Raw genomic sequence first — 20,837 nt, forward strand, 5'->3', positions numbered from 1 at the left:
GTCTGTGGGATATGGTCTTCGTTCCGTACAGTCGACAAAACCATAAACAGTTCTGTGCAAGAGACTCCGATCACTGGTCACCTGCAGCTATGGACCAGTACATGTGTATGTCATATGCCAGATGTCAACACACAGACAATATTTGTTTTTCGATATATCGGCAGAGAGAGACGCGGTAAAACTTTATAGGGTGATAATAGGTGGTTCTATTACAAGTAGTGGTGTGACTGGTTAGTCTGGATGCATATAGCTTGCAGGTTTTTTTTTACCTCCTCGGGATTTTACTAAATAAGGATGAGAAGTGTTGCCGAATGTAATAAAGGACAATATAGATGCTGATCTGTATCGGTATTTCTTACCTGTAAATTGAAAGTAATACCCTTGTGCTTGACAATTTGTAATTTGAACACTCGGAATGCTTACAAAATACATCGATTTCGCTCATAAAACTAACAGATATCGACTGTCTAAATTCTTGTGTAATCATGACTTTTTTTATTATTACCTGCGTTCAAAAATATGTGTTACTGCAGGTCTGTGTTATTCCATATTTCATAACATTTCATTATAAAGTACACTCAACCTGAATTATGCTTCATTGTGGAATATAGAAGTGATAGTGTTTTTTCCGACATGTGAGTGAATCTGCTGCAATTTCGAATGTTGATCTGCTGGGTGAGAGTGACTTTAGACAAAGGTCGCTACAGGCTAAGATGTCAGATGACTACACGTATATGGAATTTGTTTTCAATGTTTCAGTGGAATGTTATAGTTTTCTCTAATAGATGACGATAGGTGGCTTTGTTACAAGGCATGTTCTCACGATTTGTTTCTACATTTCGTAAACGCCAGCATGAAACACCTTTGCACTGGTAAACAAGACCTCCTGTACAAAACAAAACAGCGACATCCTCTTCAATTACATATTCTTGTTTCTGAAAAAAAAATGATTGTGACATTTGAGTAGATAGCGTGAAGGATTTTATTCTGTAATATTATTTCACATGTCTTGAAATGCTTGCAATACACAAGTGCATGACGGTCTACTTACTGACACTGGTTTGAATCGCAGGGATGCTCCTAAATCATGTATTCTGGAGTTTAAAATCTGGATTTTTCTTTACTCCAATGAAATTTTCAAAGCAATGAAGACATTTTGCGGTGATCATAAGTTTTTGCAGTAAATAGTTTAAGTTTATTTTCGATTTTACGTAAGGTGGAGATGTACAGGAGATGTAAGATAGGTCAAAATATATGTCATATGTATCAGTATAGAGCTTCGATTTCTGCAGTTTGATCATTTGTAACTGGAGACAGTGCTATAGCTTTCCTTCACTTCGTCAGACATCACAAAATAATGGCTGACAGGAAGAGAGATTGAATTGCATCCTGCATTCATTTATAAGAGAATGAGTGTAGAGATGCCGGTCTATGTTGATAGTTCAGTCATCATAAATGATTGTAAAGCCATCATGCATGACAGTTTATAATTTGAACACAGTGAAAGCTCTCAAACTATATCGATTTTGCTCATTAATGTAAAAGAAAAGGGACTGCTCCATTTCCGTGGTCATGGCTATTGTGTGTTTTTTATTATAAATGCTTGCTTATGAGAGATAAATACAACTCTTACAATGAAGTGTTTCTAATAACAGTGAATGTTTTTGGGGGCAGCTGTAGCGAACTAAAATGTCAAACAGTGATAGACACAGTCCTCAGCTGTATGCTTACAGGTAATGCACTTATTATACTCCTCTCTATCAAATGTCAACATCTCGTCAGTCGAACACATTTCACCTCCAATATAAAGATAGTACCTTCCACCCCAGCCTTTTTCCCGCCACCTTGTACATGAAGGGATTATCCTATGCAGAGTTCTAGTACGTGTGCCACTAGTTGCAAGTGATATTCTGAATTTTTTCCATGTAGGAAACACTGACATTGTCAACTTTTGATCTGTATTGCAATTTTGGGCACTCTGGATATAGATGTGTTATTAGGCCCTATATACATGATTAATTATGTAATTAGGCACAATATTTACTTCAGTCTCCGACCCAAAACAAAGTGCACTAACCTAACCTTCATCTCTGCAAGTGGATAGTTTCCCTGTGCTGCGTGTGCATTTGGGCTAACTGCCCAGAAAGACCAGGGTTTGACTCCCAGAAAGGGAACTGGTATTTTGAATTTCCCGCCAGATCCCGGTTTTGGGGTGGAGTGTTGAGTCAGCACAACACTGGTACAAAGAAATTCCCACCACATTTTAAATTCGTATCAATTTTTTGAATTTCCGCCATAATTGGAAATTCTCACTGATGGGGCAGATGGGGAGGGGGGACGGGTGATGAGCAGTGGTGAGGGAGGGGGTGTGTCCCTACATACCAGCTGGGAAATACATGATAGCAACTGGCATGGTGATGGGATGGGGTGGGCTGGGTGGTATCATTAATTGATCCATTTAATTAATTAGCATATCAATTTGATATCAAAATTGGGGCTGTGCCACCATTACCCCACTACTCATGTTTCCAGTCAAAAACTAGCTGTGTTTAGTTGTAAGGATTTATATTTTATGATTGGACTGCATCTGAAACGCCCTCATGTTGGACTAGACTAATTTGATATCCATAGCTAGTGATAACTTTTTGAACTCTTATATTTATGTGTACGTTTGGTTTTTATGTTATTTCTGCAGTGCATGGAAGTCGTTCTTAAAGAGTTATAGATAATTACGGGAACAGCGTGGATAAGCATCAAAATCATAACTGCTTTGGGAGTGATGGTAATTATCTTAGTTAGAAAATATAAATAAAGTCTTGAGAGTTTTTCTGTATGAAGCTTGCAACATGGCTGTAAGTGGGACAGTCAGTGTGTGTTACGTGATTTGTAACTAAGTTCAAGTGAAGAAGAGCTGCATTGAGGCAACTCGCTGCAGATGTTCCTTTAGGAAGGGCACAGATCTGTTTGTGGAGTGGAACATTTAAAAGCTGAGGTGTTTCCCTCGATACTGTAGACAAGCTGAAGAACTATATTTTCGGCCTTGCTACACCTCTTTTGACGAATAAAAACTTTAAATTAATGTTAACAGTGTGTAAATTGTTTATTCGGCAACAAACCTCTTAAAAATCTTCTAATACATATCTGGAAATCCATTATTTTACTTACATTCGACATAATGTTTCTCTCGAGTATACAGGACAATTTATGCAACTACAGATTTGTTAGACATCACTAAATTACATTTCGTTTGAACATGAACTACCACATGAAAGGAGAAGTGGGGAACATTGTAAGTGCCTAATACCTCATTTTTCAGGAGGATAAAAAAGGAATCTCTTTTTTTTGTACATAACTTATTTCTATTCGAAAAATAAAGAAGACATTTTCGTAGAAAAGAATTATGCTGTCCACCTCGCAACTGCAAAATGTAATGAGGCAAATTATAAAATACGTTACTTATTAAGACCGAAGCGCCATTCTAGGAAATTGACGGTTATAAGTTTCCATTAAAAATATCTGTTCTAAGTGCCATTAATAAAAAGCTACTAGACCTTTTATTTGCGGCACTGCCAGTATAGAAATGTAACAATAACACTGAACCTAGCCGCACTGTAGTCATCAAAAACCATCTCTCTCCCACATACTTTTTTAGAAGGAAATAACAAAATTAAATTCATTATAAAGTCCCTCGGTGTTGACTTCTGTTGCTTCAGTTATTGCGATCCTTCACAAGCAAACTCCCTGTGCTGTTGAGGAAGAAATGGCAACATAGTCAGCTGCAACTGATAAACTTGGCTGGTCTTTCACATAAAGTACTGCATGGAATGGATCTGCCATGGTCTTCTTACCTTTGAAATCAATGACACTTTTCTATTCTTCTATGTCAGAGTAAGAATTTATTAATAGTGTTTCAGGTTTATGAGTATGAGACACTTCGATGAGAGTGCATTTGCACATCCTACTGCCTACATTGACAACAAAGTTTCAGCAACGTCATTAGATTTAAAGAAGTCAATTTTGTGCATTTGAATCGAATGGAAGGGGGTATGTAGCTTTAGCTAACGGAACTGCTGACGTAAGCACTGCTTCGCACAAAGAGCAGGTACATTTCAGTAATAAATGTTTCCAAGATATTCTACATGATTTTAATCTTGGAACAAGTCTAGGGTCATGCAACATGGTAATAATGAAACACCTGCACTGAAAATGCGTTTTTGAAAACCAAAGCGGACTTACAACGTTCATTTCCACTCTACATATATTTTCTCTCTTGGATGATTTCTTTGGCCTTAAATAGATCCAAACTTTTCAATCCCATTCATTTACCTGGATTGTTTCGTAAGCGATCTCTCATAGACGTTTCATTGGACCTATATTTCATTCCCTTTTTACTTTTTCATCTTGTACTGTGTTGTGGGACCCTTATGATGATCCGGTTCATAACAGGAGAGTGGTGTTTATAAAATTTGTTGATATACATCTGAGTAATAAACCAATGACCTTCTGAAATTTCACAGGCCTGTTTTACTCAGACAGACTGCTTCTATTTTCCGTGATGTAGTGTGCTCGAAGTTTAGTTCGCACTGTGTACTTTTTTCCTGTGTTACTGATGATACCGTAGATGTTGTTTCCCGCTCGGTAGCACTCTGAGGTTTTTCCAATCTGACCATTGTTAGTGATGAAAGCTGAACGTTTAACAAGCTACGATATGTAGGATTCCATTACTAAACACAACCCCGAGAAACTATTTCTTGGCTGTTTGCACAGGTATTACGCATTTAGATTTTCTACTAGTTTTATCTCTTATACCCACCTATGGCTCTTGTAAGAGATTCCCTAGTTTCCTCCGTAAATTTTATAAAGCACTTAAATTTTCATCAGCAAAATAAATCTCCTGTTGGACGAAGGATAATATCGTAGACCTGCAACAGAAAAAAGGTTAATTATTCGCAACTGTACAAGCAGACAGACGAGAAGAGACACAAGCACACCACTGAGAAATGAAAGTGCACCAAAGCAAAGACATACCACGAAGTTTTATTAAAATCATTTTCGGGTGCAATGTTAATCAAGGGCAACAGTTTGTTATTGAGTCCAGTCCCAAATAAATACTTTCTAAACTCTAGAAGGCATTTTATTAGCTCGCAGTGCATTTCGGATATTGTGAGTGTATCATCAATGGTTCAAATGGCTCTGAGCACTATGCCACTTAACTTCTCAGGTCGCCTAGAACTTAGAGCTAATTAAACCTAACTAACCTACGCACATCACACACATCCATGCCCGAGGCAGGATTCGAACCTGCGACCGTAGCGGTCGCTCTGCTCCAGACTGTAGCGCCTAGAACCGCACGGCCACTCCGGCCGGAGTCCATCATCAGTACCTTCCTATTGCTTCAGCTTTAGCGCTTGGTACAGTATTTCGCCAATCTACCCTGTTGCCTATCAGTGACGGGAAAAGTTAAAATCTTATTATAAGTTTGCTTCTAATTTGGCAATGACTGAGACAATTACCGCATGGAAGGACGTGTCATGACGTGCCCGATGTCAAGTTGTTAATATCGTTGCAGTAATTTGGTATGCAATAATTTGTTTAATATGTGAGAGTAATAAAATGCGTGCCTAGCGTTTGTTGCTGCTACTGTACACTGGACGAAAAGTCTGCAGGCCGTGTTAGTAAGTTTACGGTCATTTATAAATTTTAATTTAATTTCAGTTTGTGGAGTATGTATCATCTTAAGCAGGTGAGTAACTACACCACTGGTCACTGAAATTGCTACACCACGAAGATGACGTGCTACAGACGCGAAATTTAACCGAGAGGAAGAACATGCTGTGATATGCAAATGATTAGCTTTTCAGAGCATTCACGCAAGGCTAGCGCCGGTGGCGACACATACAACGTGCTGACACGAGGAAAGTTTCCAACCGATTGATCATACACAAACAGCAGTTGACCGGAGTTACCTGGTGAAACGTTGTTGTGATGCCTAGTGTAAGGTGGAGAAATGCGTTCCATCACGTTTCCGACTTTGATAAGGGTCGGATTGTAGCCCATAGCGATTGCGGTTTATCGTACCGCGACATTGGTGCTCGCGTTAGTCGAGATCCAATGACTGTTAGCAGAATATGGAATCGATGGGTTCAAAAGGGTAATACGGAACGCTGTGCTGGATCCCAACGGCCTCGTATCACTAGCAGTCGAGATTACATGCATCTTATCCGCTTGGCTGTAACGGATCGTGCAGCCACGTCTCGATACCTGAATCAACAAATGGGGACGTTTGCAAGGGAACAACCATCTGCACGAACAGTTCGACAACGTTTGCAGCAGCATGGACTATCAGCTCGGACACCATGGCTGCGGTTACCCTTGACGCTGCATCACAGACAGGAGTGTCTGCGATGTTGTACTCAACGACGAACCTGGGTGCAGGAATGGCAAAACGTCACTTTTTCGGATGAATCCACGTTCTGTTTACAGCATCATCATGATCGCATCCGCGTTTGGTGACATCGAGCTGAAAGCACATTGGAAGCGTAATAGTATGCGGTGCGTCTCGGTGACGTCTCGGTCACCTCTTGTTGGCATTGATGGCACTTTGCACAGTGGACGTTACATTTCAGATGTGTTACGACCCGTGTCTCTACCCTTCATTCGATCCCTGCGAAACCCTACATTTCAGCAGGATAATGCACGACCTCACGTTGCAGGTCTTGTACGGGCCTTTCTGGATATAAAAAATGTTTGACTGCTACCCTTGCCAGCTCATTCTCCAGATCCCTCACCAACTGGAAACCGTCTGGTCAATGGTGGCCGAGCAACTAGCTGGTCACAATACGCCAGTCACTACTGTTGATGAACTGTAGTATCGTGTTGAAGCTGCATGGGCAGCTGTACCTGTATACGCCATCCAAGCTCTGTTTGACTCAATGCCCAGGCGTATCAAGGCCGTTATTACGGTCAGAGGAGGTGGTTCTGCGTACTGATTTTTCAGGATTTATGTACCCAAATTTCGTGAAAATGTAATCACATGTCAGTTCTAGTATAATATATTTGTCCAATGAATACCCGTTTATCATCTGCAATTCTTCTCGGTGTAGCAATTTTAATGGCCAGTAGTGTACATAAATATAGAAATCACTATCAAATATGTCCTTCATAGGCAGTAAATGGCGAAGAACCATATTTAAAATGCTTCATTAGCAGCAAATACGTATTACTGTATGAGCACAGGTGCCCAGGGTAAACTCGCTGTAAACTTGGCCGAAAAATCCGCTTTATCCTCTCGCGACTGTTCAGTTAAAACACATTGGACAAAAAAGTTAGGCCTCGCCCAGAAGACGCGGTGATGCCCATTCCGAGTAACGCTTCCTATGGCCTTAATAACAGCCTCACTTCCCCTTACATGGATGTAGTCACAGGTTCGTTTAGGGAGTGTATCACAAAAATGCATCCTACCGTGAGAAAAGCAGGCCCACAACCGTTTCACATAGAAACTCACACTGAGCCGAAGTTTACGACTGAGCTGGCCCCACACATGTTCTGTCCAGGACAGATCTAACTATCTTGCTGGCCACCAGACTAGCTCAGTATCCCCTAGACAGTTTAAGGACACTTGCCATGTATCGCATGTCATTACGATTCTGTTGCATCAGAGGAAACCCAACATCACTTACGTATCGCTCTGCTGTCATAGTTTCCTCAGTGACCTGACTTGAAGTCAGATCCGATGGCCCGTCACACCAAGAGGTCAGACGTAAAACCACTATGCCTCTCCGAATAATTGAAAGAATAGGATCTCTCCTCAGATTGTAAGGTGTCAGGCAAATCCAACACCTTCCATGAAAACCCTGACATGATAAGCAAATCCATTAGTATGTCACATAGCTCCGAATAAATCGTGACATTAAATTAACCAAAGTAATACGAGTAACGAGTAAGCAAATGGAATACCACAGACTAACACAAGAATGCCTAAATGCATGTCGTACCTTCCCACTGTGAGACCGACGCAGTTCCGAGGGGAGAAACGAGAACAGAAACCGAGAGCAGAACCGTGTTAAGCTAGAAGGCCCTGCGATAAGGGACGGACTGGACACCAACGTCGCCAGCCTTCCTCTAAGACTACCACCCGCACGTTTTAGCGTGAGACTTTTTCGCATCTCTGTTACGTCAAGGACCACCCCCAGCCCATGTTAAAAGCTAGAGCCCTCCAGAAAAACAGTATAGATCTTACGATAACACAAAAAGGGCCACTACCACCCGCAAGTTTTAGCGTGAGCCTTTTCGCGTGTCTGTTACATTAGGACCACCCCACAGCCCATGTTAAAAGATAGAGCCCTCCAGAATAACAGTATAGATCTTACGATAACGCTAAAAGGACCACACCAGCTGCAGGTTTTAGCGTGAGACTTTTTTGCGTCTCTGCTACGTTGCAAGCTTTAAAAACATTGCCCCACCACGAAAAGTACAACGTTTCTCATTAGATAGACAGAATTTTTGTAGGCGGAGCTTAAGGTTAACATTGAGACCCTGATTGGTCAGATGAAAACACAGCCATATAGTTTTCTTAAACCAACTTCGGTAAATTGTAGTAAGGAGAAGTTCGGAGAGAATTACTTCAGAGATGGCGAGGTGAGCGGAGCTGTGCTGCCCGCTGTCGCCCTGACGCTGCCTAAACACCGACAAAGGTAATGAACGCACGCGATGCCGCATTTTTGAGCGTATAAGGCTTCACTCAGAATTGCAGAAGTCTCATCTGTTACACACCCTTTTTGCGTAATACTAGTGTCGATCGTCAATTAAAGCTCATGGTGTTCACATTTGCCACTTGAAGTAAAGATCTGAATCGCGATGATTTTTCTGTTGTATAGTTATTGAGGAGCCACATCAGCCACTGTAATTTACGACAAGTTAGATAAGTAATTAAAGATAATTGAGGGTCACTGTAGACCATTTTGATAGTTTGCTTTTTTGTGAAACTTTATTTAAACCTAGATTATAGGTGTGATATGGCATAGGTCATCCTGCGTTCCATTGTAGAACTTGGAAACCCACTCAGGGAATATTGGTTCACATTTTTGTTGAACGCAGTTGGTTTTCACCATCCTGTATTAAAACATTTCCTTTTATCAATAGTGCAATTTATAAACGATGTTTTGTGAGTAGAATAAAATTTCCAATGGTAAACGTAACTGCTTTTTCGACGCTATTTTACCAGCTAATTAAAAATAGGAAAGCCTTGAACCCCTTCCACTAAATTTAGTTAGTATTAAGATTCTTTTACAGGGAGTGCAGTGGAGCTGACGCTGAGATCATTAAGTATTTGGTTATATCATCGCTAGTCTCACTGAACTCTTCTGAATTCTACATGTCATGTGTAGTCTGGCGTCTCCTTACCAGCAACAGGTCCCAGGTTCAAACTAGTTAATTCCCTAAAAAACACGCTCAGAGCGTCGTTGCGCGAAAGTGGTAGGGAGACACGATATAGCACAAACAGACACCACCATGAATGTTTAGAAGATGGCCGCCATATTGGCAGAGGATGGCCACCTGGGGTCGCGCAGAATTACGTCTCATCGCTCAGCGCAGTGTGACGCCGTTCATCAGCAGCTAACGCTCTCTATTCACGGCACTACTCCGGACACACCCTTCTGTGTCTTGTTGGTAACGTCACGCTACGCAGGGGACGGTAACTCCCTAGTCTACCTGCTGGTAGTCTCTGACCAATAGCGCTGGATTAAACAGAATGTCCAGTCCATTTCTGGAATGGTAGGAGAGGAACTGAATAGGTAGTATGCACATTGGTGCATAATTCAGTGATCCTCCCTTTTCACGGTCAGGTATAGATGACCGGAATCTTGAAAATAAGTATGCTTGATCACAGGTTCCAGTGCAGTCCAGCAAGACGCCAAGTCGCAAATCTGAATATTGAACAATTCGACTTAGCGGCCAAAAGGAGACATTTGATACAGTGTCAAGTGCTGATAACGCTGTCTTAATCGAGTACGCGGTATCTCTTTGTCCTTCATAGTGATCACTGAACATCTGAAGCTGTTCTAGCTCTTTGAATAGCGTATGAGGACTGGTGACAACACTGATCACGAACAACACTAGTGCAATCCAGTGTCCATTCTACAGCTTATAAATTTGCATGTCTTATGACTTACAAACCTACAGATGAAGTGTACATGTACTAAGTTAAATTGAAATCCGACCGTATATTCTGGGTGCTTCATATATTTTGTCAGTCATTATAAATGATTATGAAAAAAAGGAAGAAAATGATAATGCCTGCGAAAAAGCGATCGATAAACTTGTGTGGTTTGGTCGTGAAACTGATTGCTGAATATGTGCCACAAACATGTGAACATTGCGGGCATGAAAACACAGCTTTCATAATAGGGTTGATATTACCACAACTTCGTTACTTTAATTGACATATTAGTACCCAATCTCTCCATGTCGATAGTTGATATTGTGGTAAACCAATTCAGCATTTCTGCAAAACGACAAAGCCACGGAGGAAGGAACAGTTCTTACTATTACTTCAGATTGGCGGTTTAGGCTGCGGTCGTTAAACGAACTTTTCTGAGGCCTACCTTAGCGGTAGGTAACAGAATATAAAACAATAGCAGTAGCAGAGGTGCTTCCTTTTATTATTCCAGCCCTTGCCGCATGCAAAGTTAGCTTTATGTCCTCTGTATTAAAAATGAGATTTCACAGAAAGAACTGTTATCAGACAAGAAATTTAAGACTCGCCCATTTTGTCATTTACTTCTTGACTTGTAATTGTGATGGTAGTTGCTTCTGTGTACTTTGGATTTCTTAACTACAGTGTTAATGAGGGAATTATTATATATTTGGGGCTGTAATTTAAGTATGGCATTTGATTACACTCATGTGCTTTGCTGAGGCTGATGCATATCACGCACTTAAGAGATGACGTGAAGAAAGAAACTTTATGTTGGTTTGGGTGGCATGACGTATTGCTAATTGCAATGCTATTAGTAGTGGATTTTCTATATATTTCGGAAGTAAGCTTGTTCTTGTGACTGTGAATACTGCAGATCGGCATATTAAGGAAAGAAATCCCTTCATTTATCTGATGTTCAACTGTGACACTGAAATTTATGTGTATTTCATTTATGTGTTTAACTAAGTTACTTAGTTCTTCTTTTGGACCATTCAAAAGTATTATTGTGTAATTCATGTATCTCTTATAATATACAATTTTGTCGTTAAATTGTGGATAAGTTAATAACTATTGTTCTACGTTATGCACAATTACGTGAGTAAGGAAATCGATGATGTTGCTGTCTATTGACAGACCAGGGTTTCTGCATCATACTTACACTGAATAAAAATTGTTATTTAATAATATTAATTCAAACAACATACTGAGTTCACAAATTTCTGCATTGATTGACTTTTCTGTATTTTATTAAATTTTCTCGTATTTCTGAGAGACTGTCTTTGGCTGGCATATTTTTCTAAGGGTTTACCATGACTTCGGAGGAAAATATGGCTGTCTCTAGAATTATTAGGCTTTTAATGTTGCTGATTAACAAAAAACGTTGTTAACTGAAAAGCTATTTGCAAATTTGCAATGTTTCTTCATTATGTTATTAAGGTTTCTGGTAATTTTATGTTCTGGGTTGTATATGACATCTACGTATAGGATAACCACTTATGTGAATCTTAGTTTGGGACCTTAGCCTGGAAGTCTGTGGATTCATTACAACCCAGAACTAGGCTTCAATAATGGTCAGTAGAAAGTTTCTATTTTTTGACATTTTTTCATCTTATCTTAATTGAGCCATGCCTGGCTCATATTATGCTTTGGATTCAACCTTGGTTGCTGTTCTCTGTTTAGTCTCACGTGCTTATCGCCATTATGCTGTTATCCTCCCTCTCTGGGAGTTGCAGAAGCGGTGTGTATCGATATTCGCACCTTGTACTACCTTTGGCCTAGCGCTGATAGTTTCTGGCTGTGCTGTGTGTGACCAGTTGGTCGGTTGGCGTGGAGCAGCGAGGAAATCTCTGCAGTGCGTAGTTTGGCTGGAGCCGCTGGCGGCGTCTATGCGAGGCCGCAGTGCGTGGTCCTGTTCCCATTGCTACGAGGTCCGTGGCTCACTGATCCTGGACACGGAAGTTGTGTTTTGATTTAATCTACCAACAAGACACGACTGTTCAGTTTGTGTCGTTTGCATTTCGTTATCGGCTGTTGGGACATTCCTGCGAGCAACAACGTGAGTTTCCAAGTTGGCAAATTTTAGCCACCCTCCGGTAGAGTTTAATTGTACTTGGTTATTTTGAGTTATAGTGGACCAGCGGAATCTTCTGCCTTGTGGCCGTTAAAGTTCCGGTTACCTGCCCTGGCCATTGACGTAAATTTAGCAGTATATTTTCCTCATTGTGTTGTCGCGGTCCATCACGATGTGTACTTTGACAGCTCAGTGTATAATTGGTTGTGGGCGCCAATACCTTCCATTGAACATCCTGTTGTGTGCTGGATAGGTGGAGTGGAAGTTTACTTGTCGGTGGGTCCGTTGACTGTCGGTTGGGTTGTCAGATCGAGAATGGTTGGGCCAACTGCCTGTCTCACCTAAGCGAGCTTTAGTGTTTGAGTTCCAGGCCGACCTACGGAAACTTTTGAGCGCCGTTGTTCGTACTGCCTTTTCTTATGTTTTTGCTGTTTTTATTTGTATGGCTTCTAGCCGATTTTTAAATTAAGGTTGTTTTGCCCTAAAGGCGTATGATAGTTTGGTCCTTCAGCCTAATTTAAAGAACTGTTTCAAGTATTGCCTTCTGCCTTTTAAAAATTTAATTTGGTTCCAGTCTTAAGAGATGGGCCTCCAGTCGATTTTTTAAAAGAATTTAAGTTGTTTTGCTCTTAAGGTATGGGATTGTTTGGGCCTTCAGCCTAATTGCAAGAACTAATTTAAGATAAGGCCTTCTGCCTTTTAAATTTCTGATTTTCGTTTGAGTGCTAAGTTATTGGCTTTCACGCCGTTTTTAAATTAAAGTGGTCTTGTCCTTAAGGTATGAGATTGTATGGCGTGTTCACCCAGTTATTAAGTTCCAAAACTTAATGCTGTTTGTTTAAAAATTTTCTTGGCTCTTGTAATGTTTGGTCAAATAAATAAAGTTGTATGTTCGAGTGTAACTGACAGCCTCTTATTTTGTCCCCTTTCCACAATTTAAGTTACCTGTCCTGTCCTGCGCGTTGAGTAGGGCGTCTCACTAATAATTTTGGAGTTCAGTACATACATACATACATAGATTAATCCTCGCTCCATAGATCATGAATACGACATTTCGTAATGACGTAAAATGTGTCACTTTAACATAAGTTTTCTTTACACAAAATAATTAATTAATAAATAATTTTTTTACAGTTACTACTTCATATCTAAGAATTCATCTATTGAGTAGAAGTAGTTGTCCTTCAGAAATTATTTTAATTCGGTTTTGAATGGTGGTTGGCTATCTGTCAGACTTTTAATACAATTTGGCAAATGACTACAGATTTATGTGGCATCATAATTCACCCCTTTCTGTGCCAAAGTGAGATTTAATCCAGAATAGTGGATATCATCCTGTCTCCTAGTGTAGTAGCTATGCACTTCGCTGTTATTTTTGAACTGGGATGGGTTATTGATGACAAATTTCATAAGTGAATATATGTATTGCTAAGGTACTGTGCATATGTACCGAATTCCTTAAATAAATGTATGCAAGGTGGTCTTGGGTGGGCTAAAGCTATTATTCTGATCACACGCTTTTGTGCAATGAATACTTTCTCTCTTAATTACGAGTTGCCCCAAAATATGATGCCATACGAAAGCTGTGAATGAAAATAAGTAGAGTAGGCTAATTTACTGATATATTTATCACCAACATTTGCAATAACACTAATAGCATAAGAAGCTCAACCTAACCATTTCAGCAGATTATCGATGTGTTTCTTCCAATTCATTTTCTCATCAATGCACACACTCAGAAATTTTGAGTATTCTACCTTAGCAACAGACTTCCGTTCATGGTCTATATTTATTAATGGTGTTATGCTATCTACTGTACAGAATTGTATAAACTACGTTTTCTCAAAATTTAGTGAGAGTTCATTTGCAGAGAACCACTTAATAATTTTCTGAAAGACATTTGCAATTTCCTCAGCTGTTTCGTGCTTCTTAGGTGTGATTACTATACTTGTATCATCAGCAAAAAGTACCTTTGCATATTCGTGAATAGAGAGTGGCAAGAAGTTAATATATATTAAGAACAATAAGGGACCCAAGACTGAACACTGTGGGACACCATTCTTGATAACTCCCCAGTTACAGGACTCTGCTGGCTTTTGTAGACTATCTGTACTGTTAATTTCAACCTTCTGCATTCTTCCAGTTAAGTAAGAATTAAAACATTGGTGCACTGACCCACTCATACCACAATATTTAAGCCTATCTAGAAGAACTTCATTATTTACACAATCAAAAGCCTTTTAGAGATCGCAAAAATCCCAATGCGTAATGCTCGGTTATTTATTGCATTTAATTTTTGATCAGTGAAAGCATCTACAGCATTTTCTGTTGAGAAGCCTTTCTGAAAACCGAATAGACATGTTGTTAGTACTTCATTTTTACACATGTGTGATGCTACTCTTGGCTACATTACTTTTTCAAGAATTTTGGATACAGCTGCCAGAAGTGAGATTGGGCGGTAGCTGTTAGCAACACATGTATCCCCTTTTTTAAGCAATGGTTTAACAATAGCACATTTCAGTCTATCTGGAAAAAATCCCTGTTTCGGTGAGCTACTACACATGTGGCTGAGAATCCTATTTACTTGTTGGGAACAAGCTTTTAGTACTCTGTTGGAAATGCCATCAATTCAATGTGAACTTTTACTTTTGAGTGAATTTATTATTTTCCTAATTTCAGTAGGAGAGGTGGGTTGAATTTAAATTTTATCAAATTGCATAGCTACTCCCTCTTCCATATACTGCCTTGCATTTTCTAATGAATAGCTGGAATCAATTTTCTCTACAACACTTAAAAATTATTATAAAAAAGGTTTTCTACTTCTGCAGTTGTTTTCATAATGTTTCATACGTTCGGAATTAGTACTCCTAGCTATTAGATATATTTCCCTTTTCTGTTTACAAGATATTTTGTCCCATTAGTAAGCCATGGCTTTTTACAAGACTTCTTACAATTATATTTCACTGTTTTCTTAGGGAAACAGTTTTTAGTTCAATGATACTGTTCAAAAAATTCAAGGGTTATGGTACTGTAGGGAATGGTACAAGTTTATATGGTTCAAATGGCTCTGAGCACTATGGAACTCAACTGCTGTGGTCATTAGTCCCCTAGAACTTAGAACTACTTAAACCTAACTAACCTAAGGACATCACACACATCCATGCCCGAGGCAGGATTCGAACCTGCGACCGCAGCAGTCACGCGGTTCCGGACTGCGCGCCTAGAACCGCGAGACCTCCGCGGCCGGCGGTACAAATTTAAGCCAAAGAAAATCCAAATTGGAAGACGCAAAGACAACATAAGTTTAAGTTGTCTAGGATGTGCTGATGACCTCGCTCTCTTGTCCAACAGTATTCAGGAAACCAAACAACATGTTATCTTAATACAGAAAATAGCACAGAAAATTGATCTTGGAATATCCTTTGAACAAACAGACATCATATTAACTGACCCACCACTGATAAACAAAATTGCCATAGGAAACCAAGAAATCAAAATTGTAGATAAATTGTATATATCTGGGAGAAATCATAACATGAAACATCATTGAAGAGCCAACATGGAATAACAGAACAAACAAACTGACTAAAGCAGAATATACAATCAAGAACACCTACAACAAAAAGATGCTGTCAGTAGCAACAAAATTAACACACTACAAAACAGTCACTCAACCAGAAATAACATATGCAAGTGAAGCCATATCCAAAACAACTAGTACTGTACAAATAGACAAAATACTCAAAATAGAGAAGAATCATCAAAACATGATCGAGCGAGGTGGCGCAGTGGTTAGCACACTTCACTCGCATCCGGGAGGACGACAGTTCAATCATGCATCCGGCCATCCTGATTTAGGTTTTCAGCGACGTCGCTAAATCGCTCCAGGCAAATGCAAGGATGGTTCCTTTGAACGGGCACGGCCGATTTCCCTCTCAAACCTTCCCTAATCCGATGAGACCAATGACATCGCAGTTTGGTCTCTTCCCCCAAACAACCCAAACCAACCCATCAGAACATGCATCAACAAATCGTGCACAAAGTTGGACACGGGAGGGTAGCTACAAATGAAACAATCTGCAAGGGAATAGAACCAGTAATGCGCACAATCAGGAAGAAACACATTTCATTTTTTGGGCATCTAATCAGAATACCAGGGAACAGGATAATCAGGAGAATAATAGAAAAATTGTGAATAGTAAGTGCAACATTAAGCGCATTACAGAAGTCCGTGAAGATATGGATGAGTACAGATTGCAGTGGAAGACCTAAGAAACAAAACTGACAAAATCCGCAAATTCACAGACAAACAAACCAGACTGCAAACGGGAATCAGCAAAGAGACAATCGGAAGGGTGATTTCCAATGAAGGAAGAAGGATGAGATCTGAGAGAATGAAGAAGTACTGGGCTGACAGTAAAATTCTGTGTATAAAGTTGGCTAGAGTGGTCCAATGAAGGCTATAAAACGTAAATAATAAATAAATAAATAAATAACTGTAGTCTGTTTGGTACATAATAATTTGTTGTGCTGCTGTTATCTACCTTTTTGAGAAGGGCTTCACACCCAGCTAGCTTCTTATTGATGCTTGTATTACCTGTTTACTTTGGATTGATACTGAAAATTTGTTTTTCTTAAGATTTTCTTAGATGATTTCATCTGCTTTTTGAGCCATAGCGCTCTGTGGATTGTGGTTACATTTTGCTGTGGCACAGGGTATTTTGGTGATAATAATCAAATGCTTGATATTATCGAGCAAATCGTCTGGTTGTTTCCCTAATCTATAGCCTAGGGTGACCCTTAGACAGCTTATAACATTACTATTTGTTCAAGGGCTATACTTCAGGAAACCACGAAAAGCCGTGTTGTTATGTAATTAGATTACCAGTTGTGCGGCTGGCCACTCCTGTAACTTCTGTTTATGGTAAATCGTCAAAATTCTCACCATATGTCCATAAGATAATGTTCTCTAGGAACTCATAACCGTTTCTCGATGTCACTATCTGTTACAGAGATCCAGAGGTTCAAATTCACTGCACTTGTTCATGTGTAATACGCACATAATATTTGGACTGATAGGTAACTGTAGTTTCAACTGAAGTAGTGAACAGATGTCAAGGATTCTGGGGTTATTGGAATGTGTCTGAGGTCACTGGTCACTTCACACCACACCTCTATTGGTCATCTTGATCTGGAAAGTATTTGATGGTGTAAGCTGACAGGCTAAGCACCTTAAAAAAAATTATTTATCATAGAAAATTTTTATACTTGTAAATCGAACGTGTGGTTTGGTACACTATAAGTGTAGCGTAAAACTAATGTGCATTTATATGTAAAGCAGTGCAAAATGAGTTTACTTTGGACACGAGACGATTTGGTTTTAGCCTTACATTAAGTGTACTTAACTTTGTTTACATATGTAGAAGTACGTAAATATATATATATATATATATATATATATATATATATATATATATATATATATATATATATATATATATATATATATATATATACTGAGCTACAGAATTCGTCTTATATAAGCAGCACATTCACTGTAACACGAGAAAGAATGCAACTAGCTGAAAAATGCTTTCGTCGAAAGAGAATGAGAGGTAGTGGGGGGCAGGATTTGGCACCGAGAAAGAATGAGATCGATGAAGATAATAAAAGTTGGAACTAAGCATACAGGTGATAGTGGAAATGTAAAATAGAGATGAATGGGTCCATATATATAGGCTTGGGGGTCTGGAACCTGCCCACACCCCCTCCAGATCAGCGACAGTTGATGAAGAAAATGAAGAAAATGAGCCGGCCGCGGTGGTCTCGCGGTTCTAGGCGCGCAGTCCGGAACCGTGAGACTGCTACGGTCGCAGGTTCGAATCCTGCCTCGGGCATGGATGTGTATGATGTCCTTAGGTTAGTTAGGATTAAGTAGGTCTAAGTTCTAGGGGACTGATGACCACAGCAGTTGAGTCCCATAGTGCTCAGAGCCATTTGAAACGATTTTTTTGAAGAAAATGAGAGTGGGAGAGAGACAGATAGGAGAAAGTCCAATGGGAGAAGAAATACACATTGGGAAGGAGGCATACATATGCAGCCAGTAGCTGTGGGAGGGGCATAATAAGTGTGATGGCATCGGCACAGAGATCGACTGAGTAAAAGGGAATAGAATGTTCTGTAATAAAATATTGCGAACAGTTCAAATGCGAAAATTTTTGGTGAGGCATTCGGAATTACGATAGAGGCAGTTGCTTACCAATTTCTCACGTAAAGTATTTTAAAGATGAGCATAATCGCCTTCCCTGTGCCCAAAACAGTGTTTTCCAGCTGGGCCATACATTCTGTATTTAACAAGAAGTTGAAGTGTTTTCTGTATGATCATTGGTAATGTCGTCGAGTAAAGTATTGTTTTCATACGTAAACACAAGAACATTCTAATATCGTATTGTTCATATCCTTGTTATACTCTCCTTTATTTCTTTTCAAGTACCTAAACTAAATTTGCTTCTACTATTTCGTAGCAACCACTTCTCTCCAATTACATCAATAACATCTGTGTCATATAAATTCTTCGTGCCCATTCTACAGTGCCAATATTCTAAAGCCTACTATCGTACTTCAAGGTGACTATTCAGTTATTAATATTACTTCTATTATTATAATATAAATTTAATATTTCTGTAAATTGGGGTATGTAACCACGAATGTTTCATTACTAACATTAAAATACATAATTAAACATTTATCACACTTCTAACACCATTTTTTTTAATATGCAAAATCTGTGCAACATACTTGTTACCGGTGATAGAAATCTTATCAGCAATTTTCCTAGGAAAAAGAAATGACTAATTAAATGAATATTTTGTACAGAGAAAAGACTATCTGCATCTTTTATGACAGTTATTTGTACGTACTTGAACACGTGGAGGTTGCGATAACATATAGATAACTGCATCCGCCATGTCCTCAGATTCCATCATTGGCAATCGCATATTTTCCAGCGCTTCTGTCGAATGCTTTTGTAAGGTACTGAATATTTCTGTTTTCAGAAGTCCTGGTGATATTTGCTAAAACAAAAATCATACGTTAATAAACATAATGTTCGATTTTCCAACTTGTTTTATTTCCCCCTTGAAATCTGTAATTTACATAACGAACATTTATATAATTCTCGAACTTATTATCCTAGTTCAACTATTTTACATACACGAGGTCTATTCAGCAAGTAAGGAACGATCAGTCACCAAATGGAAACAACAGTGAAAATAAAAAATGTTATATTTTCAACAGTTACCTACATGTTCCAGCTAAATCTATACATAGTCGCAGCTCCGACGTAGACATCTGTCCTAGCATTGTGCCAGCTGTACAATACCCTCGTCATGGAAGGCAGACTTCCGTGCTTTCCGTAATTTTCTGTGCTGGACTGCAGCTCGTTGTCTGTGGCAAAATGTTGTCTTCATAACCGGCGGTTCGTTTGGGCAGAGATGGAAAACAGAAGAAGCAAATCCAGGCTATATGATGAGTGATCAAACACTTCTCATAGAAAACGCTACAGGAGCGGCGTCACCGCCCCTGCAGTGTGCGGCAGAGAATCGTCATGAAGAAGGAAATGCATTAAATCAGGTAAACCTCCAGGAAGGGACCTACATATCGCCAGAGAGAATATTTTCTAGGCATTTTGCACCTTCACTGCGGGCTCAGAACTGAAAAGATCGACGTGAGGCTATATGCGGGCATGCTAGGCACACTGCGGAACACATCTGAAACAAGTTCCATCGGATTTTCACTGTGGTTTTCAATTTGCTCCTTACGTTCTGAATAGCTTTCATACAATGAGCGGTAAAGGTTTTACAGCTACGTTACAGGACTTGCACAGTCTACAAAATATAACGTAGACTTGTTAGTAATTTTCACTGTTCAAATAATATGAAACTCATAAATCAAGAACAATTTCTATGGCCTAATTCAGTTAGTGTTCCCTAAACTTCTTACATAGGACGCCATCGAAAATATGCAGTTAAATCCACTAACTGTCTTCATTTGGGTGATGGTGTCAGTCTTGAGAAGTTCTTGGATCAGTTTGATAAGTACAACGTGTAAATTCTTGTCTGACCTTCCTTAGAGTCGCCTATGTTTGCCATATGAACACTACAGTTCAAGGCTGGTCTCACTCACTCACATTCAGAAGCCAACTATTTTTCTAACCGTACATAAGTGTTTTGAGACAGATGCTTCCCCCTAGTTGTGTAACGAATTCATAGAATGGCGTGTGGTCCTAGATAATGGAAAAACTTATATTCACATTACTCAGCCGGAAGTCATCAGAAATTCGTATTTACTGGTTATGTAAAGTTACATGAAGCCTCTTTTTGCTAACTTTAGACACTTGAACTCTCATTGTCAGTTTCCCATTACGTTCTGTTACACTTAAGAGAAGGATCTTTGTTAGCTCTCCCTCAAACGTTTTGAACATTTCTACGTGTACCCTTTGGATAGCTGGTCTGGCAAGAGGGTGAAATCGAAATAAGGGGACAAACCTTTATGCACTCGCGTGTACAC

The 20,837-nt window shown here is 39.5% G+C and overlaps 1 protein-coding gene across 1 annotated transcript in view; it reads right to left on the bottom strand.

The window, feature by feature from the left end:
- Positions 1-3,081: 3,081 nt before the first annotated feature.
- Positions 3,082-20,837, bottom strand: part of LOC126335614 (farnesol dehydrogenase-like) — an 84,460-nt gene continuing 66,704 nt past the window's right edge. The window contains exons 3-4 of the mRNA XM_049999067.1: positions 19,190-19,342; positions 3,082-4,922 (exon numbers count right to left, since the gene is read on the bottom strand). Coding sequence (XP_049855024.1) covers positions 4,878-4,922; positions 19,190-19,342 — 198 coding nt within the window. The 3' untranslated portion in view covers positions 3,082-4,877. The remainder of the gene's footprint in view (positions 4,923-19,189; positions 19,343-20,837) is intronic.

This window comes from Schistocerca gregaria, chromosome 2 (genome assembly GCF_023897955.1).
Source record: "Schistocerca gregaria isolate iqSchGreg1 chromosome 2, iqSchGreg1.2, whole genome shotgun sequence".
NCBI classification, from domain to species: Eukaryota; Metazoa; Arthropoda; class Insecta; order Orthoptera; family Acrididae; genus Schistocerca; species Schistocerca gregaria.